The sequence below is a fragment of the Myxocyprinus asiaticus genome, chromosome 4 (genome assembly GCF_019703515.2).
Source record: "Myxocyprinus asiaticus isolate MX2 ecotype Aquarium Trade chromosome 4, UBuf_Myxa_2, whole genome shotgun sequence".
In the NCBI taxonomy this organism is placed as follows: Eukaryota; Metazoa; Chordata; class Actinopteri; order Cypriniformes; family Catostomidae; genus Myxocyprinus; species Myxocyprinus asiaticus.
The window spans coordinates 11,453,860-11,474,197 of NC_059347.1; the positions used below are offsets into that span (position 1 = coordinate 11,453,860).

At 39.1% G+C, this 20,338-nt stretch overlaps 2 protein-coding genes across 8 annotated transcripts in view; both read right to left on the reverse strand.

The window, feature by feature from the left end:
• Positions 1 to 4,349, reverse strand: part of arhgef15a (Rho guanine nucleotide exchange factor (GEF) 15) — a 43,082-nt gene extending 38,733 nt beyond the window's left edge. For all 7 annotated transcript variants that reach the window (XR_007895944.1, XR_007895938.1, XR_007895943.1 and 4 more), the window contains exon 1: positions 3,678 to 4,349. Coding sequence is in view for 4 of the 7 variants with exons in the window: in XM_051686021.1 (XP_051541981.1) it covers positions 3,678 to 4,122 (445 nt within the window). In the remaining 3 variants the exon portion in view is untranslated. The remainder of the gene's footprint in view (positions 1 to 3,677) is intronic.
• A 2,170-nt stretch (positions 4,350 to 6,519) lies between these two features.
• grk1b (G protein-coupled receptor kinase 1 b) overlaps positions 6,520 to 20,338 on the reverse strand; it is a 37,627-nt gene continuing 23,808 nt past the window's right edge. The window contains exons 6-8 of the mRNA XM_051686359.1: positions 19,431 to 19,555; positions 8,438 to 8,639; positions 6,520 to 7,982 (exon numbers count right to left, since the gene is read on the reverse strand). Coding sequence (XP_051542319.1) covers positions 7,699 to 7,982; positions 8,438 to 8,639; positions 19,431 to 19,555 — 611 coding nt within the window. The 3' untranslated portion in view covers positions 6,520 to 7,698. The remainder of the gene's footprint in view (positions 7,983 to 8,437; positions 8,640 to 19,430; positions 19,556 to 20,338) is intronic.

Below are 20,338 nucleotides of genomic sequence, written 5' to 3' on the forward strand. Positions count from 1 at the left end.
TATTTGTGTTGTGGCTTAATTTCTTTGTGTTGTGGATTAATTTCTTTGTGATGTGGCTTAATTTCTTTGTGTTGTGGCTTAATTTATTTGTGTTGTGGATTAATTTCTTTGTGATGTGGCTTAATTTATTTGTGTTGTGGCTTAATTTCTATGTGTTGTGGCTTAATTTCTTTGTGTTGTGGATTAATTTCTTTGTGATGTGGCTTAATTTCTTTGTGTTGTGGCTTAATTTCTTTGTGTTGTGGATTAATTTCTTTGTGATGTGGCTTAATTTCTTTGTGTTGTGGATTAATTTCTTTGTGTTGTGGCTTAATTTCTTTGTGTTGTGGATTAATTTCTTTGTGATGTGGCTTAATTTCTTTGTGTTGTGGATTAATTTCTTTGTGATGTGGCTTAATTTCTTTGTGTTGTGGCTTAATTTCTTTGTGTTGTGGATTAATTTCTTTGTGATGTGGCTTAATTTCTTTGTGTTGTGGATTAATTTCTTTGTGTTGTGGCTTAATATCTTTGTGTTGTGGTTTAATTTCTGTGTGTTGTGGCTTAATTTCTTTGTGATGTGGCTTAATTTCTTTGTGGCTTAATTTATTTGTGTTGTGGATTAATTTCTTTGTGATGTGGCTTAATTTCTTTGTGTTGTGGCTTAATTTCTATGTGTTGTGGCTTAATTTCTTTGTGTTGTGGATTAATTTCTTTGTGATGTGGCTTAATTTATTTGTGTTGTGGCTTAATTTCTTTGTGTTGTGGATTAATTTCTTTGTGATGTGGCTTAATTTCTTTGTGTTGTGGCTTAATTTATTTGTGTTGTGGATTAATTTCTTTGTGATGTGGCTTAATTTATTTGTGTTGTGGCTTAATTTCTATGTGTTGTGGCTTAATTTCTTTGTGTTGTGGATTAATTTCTTTGTGATGTGGCTTAATTTATTTGTGTTGTGGCTTAATTTCTTTGTGTTGTGGATTAATTTCTTTGTGATGTGGCTTAATTTCTTTGTGTTGTGGATTAATTTCTTTGTGTTGTGGCTTAATTTCTTTGTGTTGTGGATTAATTTCTTTGTGATGTGGCTTAATTTCTGTGTGTTGTGGCTTAATTTCTGTGTGTTGTGGCTTAATTTCTTTGTGTTGTGGCTTAATTTCTTTATAATGTGGCTTATTTCTTTGTGTTGTGCCTTATTTTCTGTGTGTTGTGGCTTAATTTCTGTGTGTTGTGGCTTAATTTCTTTGTGATGTGGCTTAATTTCTTTGTGTTGTGGCTTAATTTCTGTGTGATGTGGCTTAATTTATTTGTGTTGTGGATTAATTTCTGTGTGTTGTGGCTTAATTTCTGTGTGTTGTGGATTAATTTCTGTGTGATGTGGCTTAATTTCTGTGTGTTGTGGATTAATTTCTGTGTGTTGTGGATTAATTTCTTTGTGTTGTGTCTTATTTTCTGTGTGTTGTATCTTATTTTCTGTGTGTTGTGGCTTAATTTCTGTGTGTTGTGGCTTAATTTCTTTGTGTTGTGGATTTATTTCTTTGTGTTGTGGCTTAATTTCTTTGTGATGTGGATTAATTTCTGTGTGTTGTGGATTAATTTCTGTGTGTTGTGGATTAATTTCTGTGTGTTGTGGATTAATTTATTTGTGTTGTGGATTAATTTCTGTGTGTTGTGGATTCATTTATTTGTGTTTTGGCTTAATTTATTTGTGTTGTGGATTAATTTATTTGCGTTTTGGCTTAATTTATTTGTGTTATGAACTTTTGTTTGCTTTGTAAATTTAGTTGTGTTGTGCACCTCTGGGCCACCGTATTATTCAGTGTGCGGACAGCCATTATTTATTTTTGGACAAATATAAAACATGATAAATATTATTATTCAGATAATTCAAATACATAACATCATTGCCTATATATTGCAGCAGCTGCCTATATATATTGCAGCAGGCAAGTAAGGCATTTAAACAATATAAAATATGCTTTAAAATTCAAAATATTCTTTGCTTTATTTTCATATCATTGAACATAACCCTATTATTGGCCTACTTCCGTCTGCAGTATTTTTAATTGTTGGTCTATGTATTCATGTCAGAAGAATGCTTTTTGGAGGGTCTCACTTTGGTTGCGTCGCATCTCACTAGTTTTGTCAACACCTCTAGTCATAAGCGCTGTGTTTTTTGGGATGCCGTTTGAAGTTTAAAGGTGCACTCAGTATTTTTTTTTTTCCCTCATTTTAATAGTTTTACTTCTAAAGTAATGAACAGTAATTTTGAAACATATGTATAAAATCATGACCACTCATGTGAGATGAAGAGTCATATCAGAAACCTTATAAAAGCTCTTTTATTCTACATGGAGCAGGAGCGCTTCATGGGGGCTGCCATGTTAGGATCACATGACCAGCTGAATACTACTCGCTTAATCTCAGTAACTGCACTGCTATTGGACACTTTCATTTATGGATTAAATTAATCCTGGCTTACTGTGCATTGTGAATTTCTACTATAGCATTGGTAACTGAAACTATTGTGTTTGAATGATGCAGCATCCAGGCCACTAGGTGTCAGTGTAAGCCATACTTTGACATACTTAAAAAAACTTGCACTTTTAATATAAGCTGCATCCGAAAACGAAGGCAACTGATTTGCTGCCTTGTTGCCTAATCAGTTAATGTCTTAACTGACAACTGTTTTAAATGAATGGAACTTTTAAAGAATCTGTCTCCGAACAGTTTGAAAAGCACCTTATTTTCATCCTGTCTCTGTATACAGCCTTCAAAGGTAGCATTTTCCTGTTTTCGGATGCAGCCATACTTTGAAACACTGAATTATGTGTCTCAAGATCCATGCATTCTGTTGTGCTCGGTCCAGCCGTCTTTGAGCCTAAGAGTGGGTCATCTCTACTGGTTTGACGAGGCGCGTTGTCTGTAAAGCTGAAGTTGGGCTGACTGCCCTCTAATGCCACAGATTCACAAAAACATTAAGGTGGTACATCAAGCTTGAATTGCTTCGATGGTAGGAACATTTTCTATTATGGAATTTACGTATGGGTAGGGGCATAGATAATTGCAAATTTAAAAAACATTTTTTTTTAATATATTTTTTCACACTAACTGACGCAATATATAGACAGGCCTATACTTAAAATAAAACATTGAAATGTATTAATTAGCTTACTATTGGTTCTTATATGTCTGTTGAAATTTGATGATTTGATGTCAGCCTCTCAGCAGACAATAAATCAAAGCACAACATCATGTTTATTCTCGTTGCAAGTGAACCTCATATTTTCTTATACCTTACGTAGAATGAGTGCATGTCATGTTGACATTTGCCTACTTTGGCTTGCTTCTACCAACTGACATTACTGTAATTTACTTCAAAATACTGTAGTGTTTCATTGGACGTACAGCCTTTGATGGCAAGAGCAAAGATATTGGAAGCATTTTGTCCTTTCAAAAGGTTAAAAAAGACTGTTTAAATTGCTATCAAAACACAGTAATACGGTTAAATGCATTTTATTACATGCATTTAAAATGATTTTTTCCCTGCTGTCCACGACCCTTTCAGAACAGACCTGCAACCCATTTTTCAGGTTGCGACCCACCAGTTGAGAACCACTGCACTAAGCATAATTTTATCATTTTAGACGTTTGCAAAGCACATACATTGTAGTAAACTGGTCTGAAACAAAAACAAAATCACTACCTGATCGACCCATGTCCACATGGTCCATTGCCAGCTGACGATTACTTTCCTTCGCAATCTCTTTTTCATTACATAATGTATGTCCACTTTCTCTTACTGTTGAGAATGAAGGTATATCCTGTAATTGGTCTTCTATGATGGTTGGGCATTTAAATCTTGTTTTAAACACCAAAGTCCTTCCATCTTGGCTCAAACCCACAGAGTGTCCTCCCTTTCTGTTGCTGTTTACTGCCATTTGCTTGCCCGTCCTTGGCACTGCGGTGCCCACTCTTCCAGTGGAACCAATGGGGCTTGGTTGGAGTAAAGCATTGAGAATTGGTTTTGGCGGGAGATCGGGTTTTTTTGGAATGGTCGACTTCCCGTTGGATGTGTTATGGATTCTTATTGATTTATCCATCATTTGATGCTCTAAAATAATTTTCATGTCCAAATGAGCAACATCCATGCATTAAAATCCAGAGACAACCTGACAAACTGATATCAAACCGCCAAACGCAACAGGCATTTTAACAAAAGTAGCTTTTCACAAGTGAGTCGACCATCAGCATGAACAATTATGTTATCTTCTATGTTCAGGTTGAAGACATACACAATATGTCAATAAATCCTTTACCTCCACTGTTGTGAGTGTTATCCTAACTTGTGAGCCTTTCCCGACAGTCATAGTTAATAAATGTCACTAATGTTAGTGACTTCTCCTTTCAGATCATAGCCACTGGTATTTCACATGGTTGAAGAGGGAAGTAGCTCAACACGCAAACTGAGTGTTGTGAGTACGGTAACAAAATAGATGCAGGACATAAGAAGAGAGTGAAGAGAATGTTTGTATATTTGCATGATCAAAAACAAATCCAATGTCCACAAAGCACCATGACTTTCAGGAAGAATTTTCCTGTCTGGAAAGCATATGTTGTGCTTTATTTTGAATGTTGTGTTGTGTGTGCATTAACACAAGCATATAAACTCAAGCACATGTTGTGTTTTGGATGTTGAACCCAGCATGAGATGCTGATATACTGGTGTCTCCATGAGGCTTCTTGACTACCTTGACCAGCAAGACTTCACCAGAAAGATCTTGTCGATATGCCCACCAGCCAGACCAGCACAAACCACCCTGGACCAAAAGGGAAATGCATGCTGGACTAAGCTGAACTTTTCCGCATGGTTAGATGAATTTCCATCGGTTTTTGTCAGTGATAATAGTTTATTATCAGTCTTTTAATGCATAGGTAATACATTATGAACTAACAATGATAGTATACAAACTGTGCTGTCTAAGGTACAAGGGCCATCGCTGTGGTGGTACACTTGTTTTGGGTACATATTTGTACCTTTAAGGAGATAAAAAATGATTATTTATTTTTTTTACCACCCCAGTGTTGGCCCTTCTATCTTAAAGGGATAGATCACCCAAAAATGAAAATTCTCTCATCATTTACTCACCCTCATGCCATCCCAGATGTGTATGACTTTCTTTTTTCTGCAGAACACAAATTAAGATTTTTAGAAGAATATTTCAGCTCTTTAGGGCCATACAATGTAAGTGAATGGTGACCAAACATTTGTAGCATCAAAAATCACATAAAGGAATCATAAAAGTAATCCATATTACTCCAGTGGTTAAATCCATATCTTCAGAAGCGATATAATAGGTGTGGGTGAGAATCTGATCAAAATGTAATTCTTTTTATTTTTATTGTTTTTACTCTAAATCTCCACTTTCACTTGCCAATGTAGTTTCACTTTCACATTTGAAGGTGAAAGTTAAAGTGGAGATTTAGGGTAAAAAAGGACTTAAAATATTGTTCTTTTTATTACCCACACCTATTATACTGCTTCTAAGACTGAAGAGTCTTATGGATTACTTCTATGTTTCCTTTGTGATTTTTAGAGCTTCAGCATTCTGGTCACCATTCACTTCCATTGCATGGAAATACAGAGCTGAGTCATTTTCTAAAAATCTTAGTTTGTGTTCTGCTGAAGAAAGAAAGTCAAACACATCTGGAACAGCATGAGGGTGAGTAAATGAGAGAATTTTCATTTTTGGGTGAACTATCCCTTTAAACAGTACAGTTTGTAAACTACTGTTGTTAGTTCTTAATGCACTAACTAATTAAACAAAACTTTTAATAAACAACAAAAAAAATGTTTTTATAAAATATTGAAATTAACAATAAACAATATTTATAAATACCGAAAAATAATTATTCAGTGGTAGCATACTAAGTGTTCATGTTAAATTGCATTGACTAATGTTAACAAGTTAGTGTTACCAAAGTTAGTGTTGCCAAATAAGTTTTGATGATGCATCTATTCCATATATAAAAATGATTCCATGATTAATTCACTCTTAAATAAATACCCTTCTCTATTTTTGTCAGTTGTCTCACAATGTGTCACATATACCTCTGTAGTAGCTCATACTTTTGTATTTTTCTAAGCAATTCTGGAAATTTGTATTGCAGCATGTATTATATTTACTGTCAAAAGGGTTATTCACTGTTTTTAAATTATTCCTAATTTAAATGCTTAGGTATCTGCACACATTTTCTGCATATCCTTGACTGATTTTGCAGCTAAATCTGTGTGATAGATTTAAACATGTCAAATGTGTTAAACAAAGCTGACAGTACTGCAATCAAATTGGTAACTGAAAGCATAATCAAATTGGCCAAAATATTTCATAAAAACACGTAAGGTGCAGGAGATTTTTAACGACTGGCATTCCAGTTCTTGAATGCTAATTGAATAAATACCTGCTAAATTAAAATGTAAATATAGACTGCTAAGCTACACATTAGAGAGAAAAGGACAGTGAAAGCTTTTTATCCAAAATATTTATTACAATGGGGAACTTGAATACCACAAAAGTACATAAATTTCCATCCAGAACATCTTACTTGTAGCTAAAACAACTGAGAATTCCCAGTTCAACATTTCAACAAAGAAGTTGATTCCAGACTTCCCATTAAAAACACAGGACTCTACATAAAATTATTTTATATTCTTATTATTGTAAACTTTATAATGAGACTGCTATAAATAAATGTATATATTATAAATCCAAAATCAGTGTGTTGACAAATAGTAAATAGAGTATTTTTTTTAATCACTAGGTAAATATATTTTAACCATAGAAGTGAACAAGGATCTCACTTCCTCTATTAGATATAAGCCAACACGTTACTTTTCGGTTCCTTCATTTTACATGTACTAGATTTTGATTCCTCTTTTTATGCTAACATCCTCCATGGCCAAAAACTCCCTCATAGGTGAAACTGTGAGTGTACAAACACAAATTACTTTGTCAGTAACAATGGTACCTTGTGTTTGTACTTTACAATAAAACAACAACAAATAAAAATCATTGTAATGTTTACAGAAAGTCATTAAACTTGGTATGGTTTGTTTACTGTTTAAATGTAAATATTTTTCATTTGTGTAGTTCACATATGTCCCAACATATGTGGATTTCAATTGATAAGTTGAGCAGAACATTTGAGCCTACACAACACCTCCTCTACAGTATTTCTCATACATTGAAATCATGTATTACATGGCTCTCTGAAATACCTGATCCTGATTGGTCAGTCAGGTCATTCTGTGGTCAGATATTTTTGTGTAATGGTGGCTAAGCTTTATATTTGACTGCTGTCCCTGGCACTCAGTGCCATGCTCTGTGCTTAATTAATGTCTCTCGTATCACTTTGTGTTGTCTTTTATCTCACAAAAAGTTAAATTCAAATCAATATTTAATGTCCATGTATTTATTTATTTGGTAAATAGCCATTTAATAAGCAGGATAATGTACAATCAGCCACCCATTATTGCAAAATAAACCCCTTTAGAATGATGCATGACACTGTTGATTCTGTGGGGGTTTATTTTTGCAATAATGACCTGCTGACTGTGCATAATCCATTACATAATTTATGCTTTTGTTAATCACTGTGAATCATTGTAAATCATTTCCTTTGCTCCCCTGAGCTCTCTCTTTCACTTCTGTTTGTATCTCTTGGCTTCACAGCAGCACACATCCCCCGCTTTTAGCTTCCACATAGTTTGGATCCAGATCGTTTGGGAGTTTTCCATTTGGTGCCCAGACGTTAAGCTCCCCGAACACCCCTGTCTCAATCATCTCATCCTGCCATGGAATCGGAACGTTTCCAGTTGCAAATTCATCGTAGAATTCATTGTCTTTGTTGTCAATAACAACACCCTTGATGGTGCTGAACGCTCCCACATCATCAATGTCCTTGGCGTAGACCATCTTAGGATCTGGCACAAAGGGAGGAGGAAGCATACCTGAGTAAAAGACAGAAAGAAAAAAAAATGAGATTTGAGATCTTCTTCAACCAGTAAAAAAAGAAAAACATGAAATCAAAATTAGATTTTTGATGGTCTAATAGCTTTGAGGTCCTCTATATGCTAGTGTACTCCTAACAATCGAAAAATATTAATGCATTGATAATGTTTCAGTAGGTAATATATGTAAACCCATTAAAGAAAACTACGCTCATCAAGTGATTTTATGGGGTCTTTAAATAATAAAAAAAAAAGGTTTTAGTTATGCATGTACCTTACAAAACTATTCTGTAGCAGTACCATGGTACAGTAATGGCATCAGATGGTAACACTTTAATATACTGTACACCAGAGTACCATGATTTCCATAATCATATACCATTGTATATTGATGGTACTCAGAGAACACTTTTTAGTGGTTTATATTCCATAACTATCATTCCAATCGATCGTACCAGCCTCTAATCGGCCCCAGTTGAGCTCTTTAAAGAAGGACTGCTTCTTTAGCTCAGCACATTCGTTGTTCTTGAAGCCGAGTCTTTTCTCTGGATCTTTCTCCATAAGTCCTTCACAGATGTTTTTGAGCTCCTGGCTGAAGGTCGGGGGGTATGAGACGGGGTCACTCAAGATACGACGTGTCACTTCACTGTTTTCCACCTGTGGTACAGGAAAGAGTAGAGTTGAATGCTTGTACAGCTGAAAGAAGTCATTCCAGATATTTCTTTATATATATATTTTCTCCCCGCTTATGACTAGAGATGCTGAAAAAACTAGTGAGATGCGATGCAACCAAAGTGAGATGCTCCAAAAGCATCTGTCTGACATGAGTAGCAGACAGAAGTATAGGCTAATAATAGGGTTATGTTCAATATTTTAATAATTCAATAATAACATTTTTAATGTTCAATATTTAAAAAATTCTACAATTGGTTTTCTGAGGTCCACTTATATTGCTAGTCAGGTTTTGTGCACCCAAAACAGTCATAAACAGTCACAAAAATGGGACATTTTTCCTCCTGTGCATTTAATACTTTCTAAACGCCCTCTACACATGTGAAATAAGAAACATCACAAGGTTACTCTTGTCCTTAGTCCTGGTGTTTAGAATGAATAGTCCTCTCTATCCCAGGGGTTTTCAAACTTTTTAATGCCAAGGACCCCCAGATGTGAGGATCCCCTCCCAAAATATAAAGGCAGCTACATATTTTCTTGTGTAAAGACCCATTAATACTGTCTGAGAAACATAGAATGTAAGTGTGATATTTGTATTGCTTAAACATATTGAATTTATATCTTAAGTTAGCACATTATCTTTGACAGCCATGAAAACACATTTTATAAAAAAAAAAAATAATATTTGTTTTTATTTTTTAAATTTTGCAAATAAATAATTACATCTATCCTACTTCCTCTTTATTACCTCACCATGACTGGACGGACCATGTTTCTGAACACCAAACAGGCTTTGTTGACTTGTGGGCTCATATGTATTCATCTGTCTGACGTCTGTATGTTGTGGAAGTCTGGAGTTGCAATGAACTGTCTTTTTGAACAGAGCTCTGAAATTTACATTATGTTTTCATAGTACATCAATTTCTTTTATTTCAAATGATCTAGGAAAATGTCTCAGTTACTGATATAAACTTGGTTCCCTGAAAGGAGAACCTGGCTGGCTGAATGCCACCCATCGTGGGGGTGGGGTGTGGGGATGTCACTCAGCGCAACTGAGACAGTTAAGCTGGATTTTTGCTCACTTTCATGAAAATGTTTGTGCCTTGTGCAGTGGCTACGAGGTTTTTCAGTCATGTTGGGGCATGGCAGACTTCTGGCACACCACCACCGTCAAATCTCTCTGTTGCAAAATGGGAGTCTTCTGGTATGGTGTCAACAACAGTTAAAACAGGGTAAAACCATTCTGTGTTACAGGGGAGACGTCCCACTCTCGTTCCTGGCTCTGCAAAGGCGACTGTACCAGAGACCTGGACTCTCACTGAACAGAAAAAATGTCATCATAATGTGCAGCTCTGGAAAGAACAGCAACAGCAGCTAAGCTCAAAGGTGTGTGGACATGGTGAACACCTTTCCTGCGTTTTTTTTAAGGCTCAAGCGAGAACTTCAGACAATCTCAGAGGCCTCTTTGTCCCATTTCCCACCCTCGGGGTAAAATACGGTAAGCGCTTCACCTGAGTGCAAACACATCTCACTAATGAAAGCCCAGCATCCAGCAATAGAGCATCCTCATCATCTCCGACGAATGTGATTGTGGCAGCGGGGGCGTGGTCAAGCATCTCTCCGGAGAGAGAGAAAGCGGTAAGGGCGCTTACACCTGAGCTAAATTATGTCTAACACCTGTCTCTAATTTCAGTGAGCATGGGGAGAGCAGCATAAATAGGGTCACGCAGCACTCAGACGGGAGAGAGAGACTGGACACGAAAAAGCCGAGCCAGAACCAAGATTTTGGAATATGAAAGTTTACTTGTGAAACAGTGTGTGATAGTGTTTAGCTTAGTGTTTTAGGAAAGACTGTGTATCGGTGTTGTGTAGAGGGAATAATAAAGCCTCACCCTAAGAAGGAAAGCTGCTTCTCGCCTCCTCTTTTACACTGGTGCCGAAACCCGGGAGATAAAGTTTGGGTCGAAGATGGATGGCGGACGTCCCGTAGAGTCCTCCCAGTTGGCGGAGATCCTCCAAGCCCTCGCCAGCCTACATCAGAACCACCAACAGACGCTGCTTGAGCTCCAACAAGATCAAGACCGCCAGTTTGTCGAGCTCCTGCATGCTCAAGCCGAGGACCAGCAGGCAATCCGGAGCCTCCTCAGCCAGGGGGCATCCTCAGCCGCGACCCCGGACACTCCCACGCCCTTACCCCCGCCAGCATTACAGAAAATGGGGGCGGCGGACGACCCTGAGGCCTTCCTGGATTTGTTTGAGCGGACCGCCGAGATCTGGGGCTGGCCGCTCGGTATGACAGGGGAACTCAGCTAAGGGAATTTGCACCGGGAGATAAAGTGCTTGTATTGCTTCCCACATCGAGCTCCAAATTACTCGCCAAGTGGCAAGGACCCTTTGAGGTCACACGACAAGTGGGAGATCTCGATTATGAGGTTAAACGAACTGATAGAGGAGACGCACATCAAATATACCACCTCAATCTCCTGAAATTGTGGAGGGAGGCGGTTCCCGTGACGTTGGCTACGGTAGTTCCCGAGAAGGCGGAGCTCGGACCGGAGGTGAGTTCAAAACATAATCAGTTCACCCCGGTCAATTGCGGAGACCACCTCTCACCGAGCCAACTCGCGGAGGTTGCTAGGTTGCAACAGGTGTTCGCAGATGTGTTCTCCCCTCTACCGGGACGTACAAATCTCATCCATCACCACATCGAGACCGAGCCGGGGGTCGTGGTACGTAGCCGCCCCTATCGATTACCCGAACACAAGAAGAAAATCGTTCGGGAAGAATTGGATGCGATGCTTGATATGGGGGTAATAGAAGAATCCCACAGTGATTGGTCCAGCCCTGTTGTTCTAGTGCCTAAGAGCGACGGGTCTGTGCGATTCTGTGTGGATTATAGAAAAGTCAACGTGGTGTCTAAATTTGATGCATATCCAATGCCTCGCGTTGATGAGTTGCTCGATCGGTTGGGCACTGCTCGTTTTTATTCGACATTGGATTTGATGAAGGGTTATTGGCAGATCCCCTTGACACCAATTTCCCGTGAGAAAACCACCTTCTCCACACCGTTTGGATTACACCAATTTGTGATGCTTCCGTTCGGTTTGTTTGGAGCCCTGGCTACGTTTCAGCGTCTCATGGACCGAATCCTCAGACCGCATTCAGCTTACGCTGCTGTCTATTTAGGTGACATAATTATTTATAGCAATGATTGGCAGCGGCACATGCAACATCTGAGGGCGGTTCTGAGATCGCTGCGCCGAGTGGGACTCACAGCGAATCCGAAGAAGTGCGCGATTGGACGGGTGGAGGTACGGTATCTGGGGTTCCACTTGGTCCACGGGCAGGTGCGTCCCCAAATTGACAAGACAGCGGCGATTGCGACCTGCCCGAGACCCAAGACCAAAAAGGGGGTGAGACAGTTCCTGGGGCTGGCTGGCTATTATAGAAGGTTCGTACCTAATTATTCGGATGTCACCAACCCACTGACTGATCTCACTAAAAAGGGAGCTCCAGATCCGGTCCAGTGGACGGAGCAGTGTCAACGGGCGTTCATGCAAGTTAAAGCTGCACTTTGCGGGGGGCCGCTTTTACATTCACCTGACTTCTCTCTCCCTTTTGTTTTACAGACAGATGCTTCAGACAGGGGGCTGGGGGCCGTACTCTCGCAGGTGGTGGAGGGGGAGGAGCGACCGGTGTTGTACATTAGCCGTAAGCTCTCGTTAAGGGAAACTAAGTACAGCACCGTGGAAAAGGAGTGTCTCGCCATCAAGTGGGCGGTCCTCACACTCCGATACTACCTGCTGGGGCGGGCCTTCACCCTCTGCTCGGATCATGCCCCACTCCAGTGTCTCCACTGCATGAAAGATACTAATGCCCGGATCACCCGTTGGTATCTGGCTCTTCAGCCGTTTAAGTTCAAGGTGGTCCACAGACCGGGGGCGCAGATGGCTGTCGCCAACTTCCTTTCCAGGAATGGGGGGGAGTGGTAGGCAGGCCGGATGCCGCCCCGGCCTGAGTCGGGCAGTGGGGATATGTGGCAGCGGGGGCGTGGTCAAGCATCTCTCCGGAGAGAGAGAAAGCGGTAAGGGCGCTTACACCTGAGCTAAATTATGTCTAACACCTGTCTCTAATTTCAGTGAGCATGGGGAGAGCAGCATTAATAGGGCCATGCAGCACTCAGATGGGAGAGAGAGAGACTGGACACGAAAAAGCTGAGCCAGAACCAAGATTTTGGAATATGAAAGTTTACTTGTGAAACAATGTGTGATAGTGTTTAGCTTAGTGTTTTAGGAAAGACTGTGTATCAGTGTTGTATAGAGGGAATAATAAAGCCTCACCCTAAGAAGGAAAGCTGCTTCTCGCCTTCTCTTTTACAGTGATCTTATGCGTACCAAATGTGGGCCGCAGATCGTCACGCCAAGGTGAAGCCACTTGATGTGGAGAAAAAGAGGCACACAAGGCTTGAGCCAGCGTCTCACTCATATGGTCCCTCGGGAGATGCAGAGGACCATAGCGGGAGGAGAGGGAAGTGGCTTCGGCTTTCAGAACAAAACCGAGAGCCAAGTATCATGAGATTCACGTGCTCACAGTGAACGCAAACAGTATCAACAAGCTCTCGTTAGAAATGCCAGAGGGATACTTTGCTCATATTTTGCACACTTGCAAAAACGCTGTCTTTAAAAATACTTCGCTAAGCAAAAGGCTCTTGTAGTTTCTTTTCACTGAAAGAAAATACAATGCACACAATGCAAACAATACAATAACACGGAAGTGTTCAAAGGATGTGCTTATTTGCTGGAGCACGTAGGGAGAAAAAGGACTTCTATTCGCTGACTTGGTGCAAATGAGTACAGCACAGCATTGGTTTATGGATCCAGAGCACAAGAGATGTCTACGCAACCCTGAAAGAGGAAAAATCTGATGGTCTGGTGCTGGGCTCTGACTTATTATTCCACGTGGAGAGAAAATTTTGACTTATATTAAAGTGTGACATATTGACATACAAAGAAAAATTGTGTACCCAAGGCTAAATTATATAGACCACAATCCAACATTGATGTAACCATAAAATCCTTAATAACCCACAGAACAGAAAACAAATGTGCTTCAACCTCGTGCATAACAGTACCAACTGGTGTCCATTGCTCAGAAATCCGACGGTCCATGCATGCTCAGGAGATTTTCCGCAACACTGTTGCTACCAGATTGCTCAAGTCCGGTGGCGGCCAAAATTGTGGAATAATGTACAGATTTTGCTGTTTTGGAAGGAAATTGGTGCTTTAATTCACCAAAGTGGCATTCAACTGATCACAAAGTATAGTCAGGACATTACTGATGTAAAAAACAGCACCATCACTATTTGAAAAAGGTAATTTTTTGATCAAATCTAGACAGGCCCCATTTCCAGCAGCCATCACTCCAACACCTTATCCTTGAGTAATCATGCTAAATTGCTAATTTGGTACTAGAAAATCACTTGCCATTATATCAAACACAGTTGAAAGCTATCTGGTTCATTAAATGAAGCTTAACATTGTCTTTGTGTTTGTTTTTGAGTTGCCACAGTATGCAATAGACTGGCATGTCTTAAGGTCAATATTAGGTCAAAAATGGCAAAAAAGAAACATCTTTCTTTAGAAATTCATCAGTCAATCATTGTTTTGAGGAATGAAGGCTATACAATGCTTGAAATTGCCAAAAAACTGAAGATTTCATACAAAGGTGTACACTACAGTCTTCGTAGGCAAAAGAACAACTGGCTCTAACATGGACAGAAAGAGATGTGGAAGGCCACATGTACAACTAAACCAGAGAATAAGTACATCAGAGTCTCTAGTTTTAGAAATAGATGCCTCACATGTCTTCAGCTGACAGCTTCATTGAATTCTACCCGCTCAGCACCAGTTTCATGTACAACAGTAAAGAGAAGATTCAGGGGTAAAGGCCTTATGGGAAGAATTGCAAAGAAAAAGCCACTTTTGAAACAGAAAAACAAAAAGAAAAGGTTAGAGTGGGCAAAGAAACACAGACATTGGACAACAGAAAAAAAGCTTTTTAAATCATAATGATAACAGATATCACCCAAATGGCCCTTATCAAAAGTTTACATACCCTTGAATGTTTGGCCTTGTTACAGACACACAAGGTGACACACACAGGTTTAAATGGCAATTAAAAGTTAATTTCCCACACCTGTGGCTTTTAAAATTGCAAATAGTGCCTGTGTATAAATAGTAAATGAGTTTGTTAGCTCTCACTTGGATGCACTGAACAGGCTAGATACTGAGCCATGGGGAGCAGAAAAGAACTGTCAAAAGACCTGTGTAACAAGGTAATGGAACTTTATAAAGATGGAAAAGGATATAAAAAGATATCCAAAGCCTTGAAAATGTCAGTCAGTACTGTTCAATCACTTATTAAGAAAATTCGGGAATCTCTTGATACCAAGCCATGGTTAGGTAGACCAAGAAAGATTTCAGCCACAACTGCCAGAAGAATTGTTCAGGATACAAAGAAAAACCCACAGGTAACCTCAGGAGAAATACAGGCTGCTCTGGAAAAAGATGGTGTGGTTGTTTCAAGGAGCACAATACGACGATACTTGAACAAAAATGAGCTGCATGGTTGAGACTGCACGCTGTCATTGATGCTAAAAAGGGCAATACACAGTATTAAGAACTAAGGGTATGCAGACTTTTGAACAGGGGTCATTTCATTTTTTTTCTTTGTTGCCATGTTTTGTTTTATGATTGTGCCATTCTGTTATAACCTAAAGTTGAATATGAATCCCATAAGAAATAAAAGAAATGTGTTTTGCCTGCTCAGTCATGTTTTCTTTAAAAATGGTACATACATTACCAATTCTCCAAGGGTATGCAAACTTTTGAGCACAACTGTGTATATATACACCCCCCCCCCCCCCCCCTTTTTCTCCCTTAACATACACCATGCCATTAAACTGTACATAAATGTGTTCAATAAAATAAAAAATAAAATAGGCAAGAGAAAAAAAAGAGTCAAGCTGGAGCCAGTGGGCAGACAACAGAACAACAAACCCTCTCAGGCTGCATCATTAAAATGCACGAAGCTTACCTCCTGTTGGTGCAATAAACACTCTTTGAAACCATCCTGCTTCGTTTGTGTCACTCTAGCAAAGTCTGGAAAAACCATAATGTTGTGGTCCTCCCAGCACAACTTGCCGTTATACCTCACTGCCCGTAGAACAAAGTCTCTGTCAGCTAACCGCAAGAATTTTGCCAGGATAGATCGGGGTAAACCCCTCCAAAAACCGCACCATATCTTGACCTTCCTTTCCCTCTGGGATTCCAACTAAACAAACATTATTATGCCTGCTCCGATTTTCCATATCCTCTAGTTTTTCCCACACCAGTTCCACATCACCCTTGGAAGCAGGTGGGTTAACCTGTAGCTCTCGTTCGGCTGACTCCAGAAACTTGACCCGTTTTTCAACCTCATCCATTCTTGTGATCAGGGTGGAAAGTTTCACCTCCATAGATGTGATAGGTCGACGTATTTCTGCGAGGCCCTACATGTCGGTCGAGATTTTCGTTAGTGCTGCATAAATGTTTGAGATATTCCCACCTACATCATGAAGTTCGCTGTCACTATCGACTGGACCTCTGCCATCTTGATCCTGTGAGGCGTTTGACGTGTGAGAATGTAAGTGCCTTTTAATGTCCCCACAGGCCAACGATTTCAAATTTTTTGACATCCTGCCCTCCCAGCACAGTTTAGCAAACAAAACTATTACAGTTCTCACCTGTTAATATTACTTAAAAGGGTAATTGTAGCAAAGTTTATGTGGAGCTCGCCTCTAAGTGATCAACCCTTGCATAGCATCACGTGACTCTCAGGTCCGTTGACAGAGTGATTGTGCTGTTTGATTCGCTTAAGGGTTGTTTCTCTCCAGTGCATATAATTTTATAATACGTTTTATAATGTATACATGTACAAAATCAGGTGTTTATTTCCATTTCACAAAACTGTTTGTCTTTATCACAAGCGAGTCTCTGTTCACTGAGTCACTGAGCAAGTGAGTATGCGCATACATGTCAATCAAAACGATCACAATGGAGAAAGGGAATGCCATCATTTTGATTAAACTGTGCTTTGCAGTTTAGTAATCATGCAGCTTTCATTGATAACAAACTGATGTCTCAGAGGTCAAAATGTGCCGGGATTTAAAGTGTTTTAAATTGTTTTCCCTCATCATGTAAGCACATATAACACAATGAGCACCGGGATGAGACTTTTTCAGCGTGAGAATGAATCAGCACTGCGTTTATAGATGATTGTACTATATTAAACTGTGTATAATGCTGAATATTATGTAATGCAAAGGGTCCTGATATTTGATAGTCCTGATAATGCCAAATGTAATGTCTGATTTCACCAGTAAATTTATACTATGGCAAATATTATTTTGCTGGAAAAGCATACACTACCATTAAAATGTTTTTTTTTTAAAAGAATAATTTAGAAACATGTAATCAGTGGCAATCCTATTTTAAAACTACAATATTAATTTAAAATATTTAAAATGTATGTAATCAGTGACGGTGTACAAGCATATGTATCTAATATAATTATGTATTTTTTGGTTGGGCAGAATTATTTATATTTCTGTTCTGCTGTCACCATTGCTCTATACTGGGCTGATTTTTAGTCCCACTCCATCCCGATGGATCATTTTGCACTTTAATGAACAGAACTTATTAAGTTTTACAAGTAAAGGAAAGGAACTGTTTTGCATGTGTCCTAAAAGTGATAATAATAATTAAAAAATGAAACATAACTTTTCATGATTCAGGGTTTGTTTAAAGCTTAGTGAGAGTATAGAATAGACACCAAATCCTTACACCCTAAATAATTTCTGTTCTTTAAAAATCACAATTTAATAAAATACAGGAAATACAATTTCATTTTTTATCGATTAATCAAAGAAATGATCAAAGATTAATCTATTATTAAAATAATCATTAGTTGCAGCCCTACAGTTGAGTTTCCATACACCTTTGCCAAATACATTTAAACTCAGTTTTTCACAATTCCTGACATTTAATCGTAGAAAACATTCCCTGTCTTAGGTCAGTTAGGATCACTACTTTATTTTAAGAATGTGAAATCTCAGAATAATAGTAGAGAGAATTATTTATTTCAGCTTTTATTTCTTTCATCACATTCCCATTGGGTCAGAAGTTTACATACACTTTGTTAGTATTTGGTAGCATTGCCTTTAAATTGTTTATCTTGAGTCAAATGTTTTGGGTAGTCTTCCACAAGCTTCTCACAATAAGTTGCTGGAATTTTGGCCCATTCCTCCAGACAGAACTGGTGTAACTGAGTCAAGATTGTAGGCCTCCTTGCTCTCACATGCTTTTTCAGTTCTGCCCACAAATTTTCTATCGGAATGAGGTCAGGGCTTTGTGATGGCCACTCAAATACCTTGACTTTGTTGTCCTTAAGCCATTTTGCCACAACTTTGGAGGTATGCTTGGGGTCATTGTCCATTTGGAAGACCCATTTGCGACCAAGCTTTAACTTCCTGGCTGATTTTTTTAGATGTTGCTTCAATATATCCACATAATTTTCCTTCCTCATGATGCCATCTATTTTGTGAAGTGCACCAGTCCCTCCTGCAGCAAAGCACCCCCACAGCATGATGCTGCCACCCCCATGCTTCCTTGTTGGGATGGTGTTCTTCGGCTTGCAAGCCTCACCCTTTTTCCTCCAAACATAAAGATGGTCATTATGGCCAAACAGTTCAATTTTTGTTTCATCAGACCAGAGGACATTTCTCCAAAAAGTACGATGTTTGTCCCCATGTGCACTTGCAAACTGTAGTCTGGCTTTTTTATGGCGGTTTTGGAGCAGTGGGTTCTTCCTTGCCGAGCAGCCTTTGAAGTTCTGTCGATATAGGACTCATTTAACTGTGGATATAGATACTTGTCTACCTGTTTCATCCAGCATCTTCACAAGGTCCTTTGCTGTTGTTCTGGGATTGATTTGCACTTTTCGCACCAAACTACGTTCATCTGACAGAATGTGTCTCCTTCCTGAGCGGTATGATGGCTGTTTGGTCCCATGGTGTTTATACTTGCATACTATTGTTTGTACAGATTAGCGTGGTACCTTCAGGCATTTGGAAATTGCTCCCAAGGATGAACTAGGTTTGTGGAGGTCCACAATTTTTTTCTCAGGTCTTGGCAGATTTCTTCAGATTTTTCCCATGATGTCAAGCAAAGAGGCACTGAGTTTGAAGGTAGGCCTTAAAATACATCCACAGGTACACCTCCAATTCAGTACACCTCCTATCAGAAGCTAATTGGCTAATTGTCTAAAGGCTTGACATCATTTTCTGGAATTTTGCAAGCTGCTTAAAGGCACAGTTAACTTAGTGTATGTAAACGTCTGACCCAATGGAATTGTGATATAGTCAAATAAAAGTGAAACAATCTGTCTGTAAACAATTTTTGGAAAAATGACTTGTGTCGTGCACAAAGTAGATGTCCTAAACGACTTGCCAAAATTATAGTTTGCTAATATTAAATCTGTGGAGTGGTTAAAAAATGAGTTTTAATGACTTCAACCTGCCCCTAGGATGAGCTCCCACAGCGTCAGCGTTAAAGTGAACGATTTGAAAAGGAATCCCATTTCTCATTATATGACCCTTTAACATCTGCAGTGTATAAAGATTCATGTATACACTTCCTGAAATACTGACTGACTGAGTGTGTGTATGACTATATGTACCTGCTCTCCACGACACCTGAAAGGTCCCTTGGCGGCAACCATCTCGTATAGAGTGACCCCCAGAGTGAAGTAGTCTACAGTGTAGTCATACTCTTTCTTCTGCAGCAATTCTGGAGCCATGAAACCTGAGGAGGAGTCATATCTCTGTTACAAAAGTCTAACTAGGTCTTTATGTTTAGCTTGTGTTAAAGCAGATAAATGACACCCAAATCTTTTTGTGAATAAGCTTCGCTCACTCTTACTTGTCAGGAACTATAGCTTATTCATATTAAAGATGAAGTACATCATTTTTTTGATATACAGTAAACATACTTTCTCCTATCTTATGTAGAGAAAACTGTAGGCCAAGTAAGCCATTTGCAGGTCGATTTCCCAGAGAGAACACAGTGAACACTAGCTTTGTGGAACTTTCATTATTACTTAATAAGTTTGAACATCCCGTCCAGCCTGACATAGCAACGTTGGCTCAACCAATGGTGTGAGTTTTGGGGTTGGACAGGGGTGTCATGCACCTATTTTGTTTTTAGAAGGGGCACCAAGGTTAGCCACCACAACCCCAATACAAATAACCCCCCACCTTTGTATAAATCATGGGAAACAGTATCACTTTTTTAACAATTATTACATTTGCAGCTGTTTGTCAATAAAATGTGCAATCTGCAATGGTTGCATTTGGTTACATTTGATGAGGTGGGGTGCATGTCTGACATCTTCAGGTGGTTTTACATCAGGTTTTTTTTTTTTCTTTTGTGATCTTGCCACCTCTTTTTCGCAAGCACTTTCCATACACGACACAAGAGGTGGTGCAAAATGCGGCATCACAAACAATACGATGTCCACAACTGCTTCAGCTCAATAGAGTGTGAAAACGTAGCCTATCTCTGAATGAGGCAATCATGTAAATATTG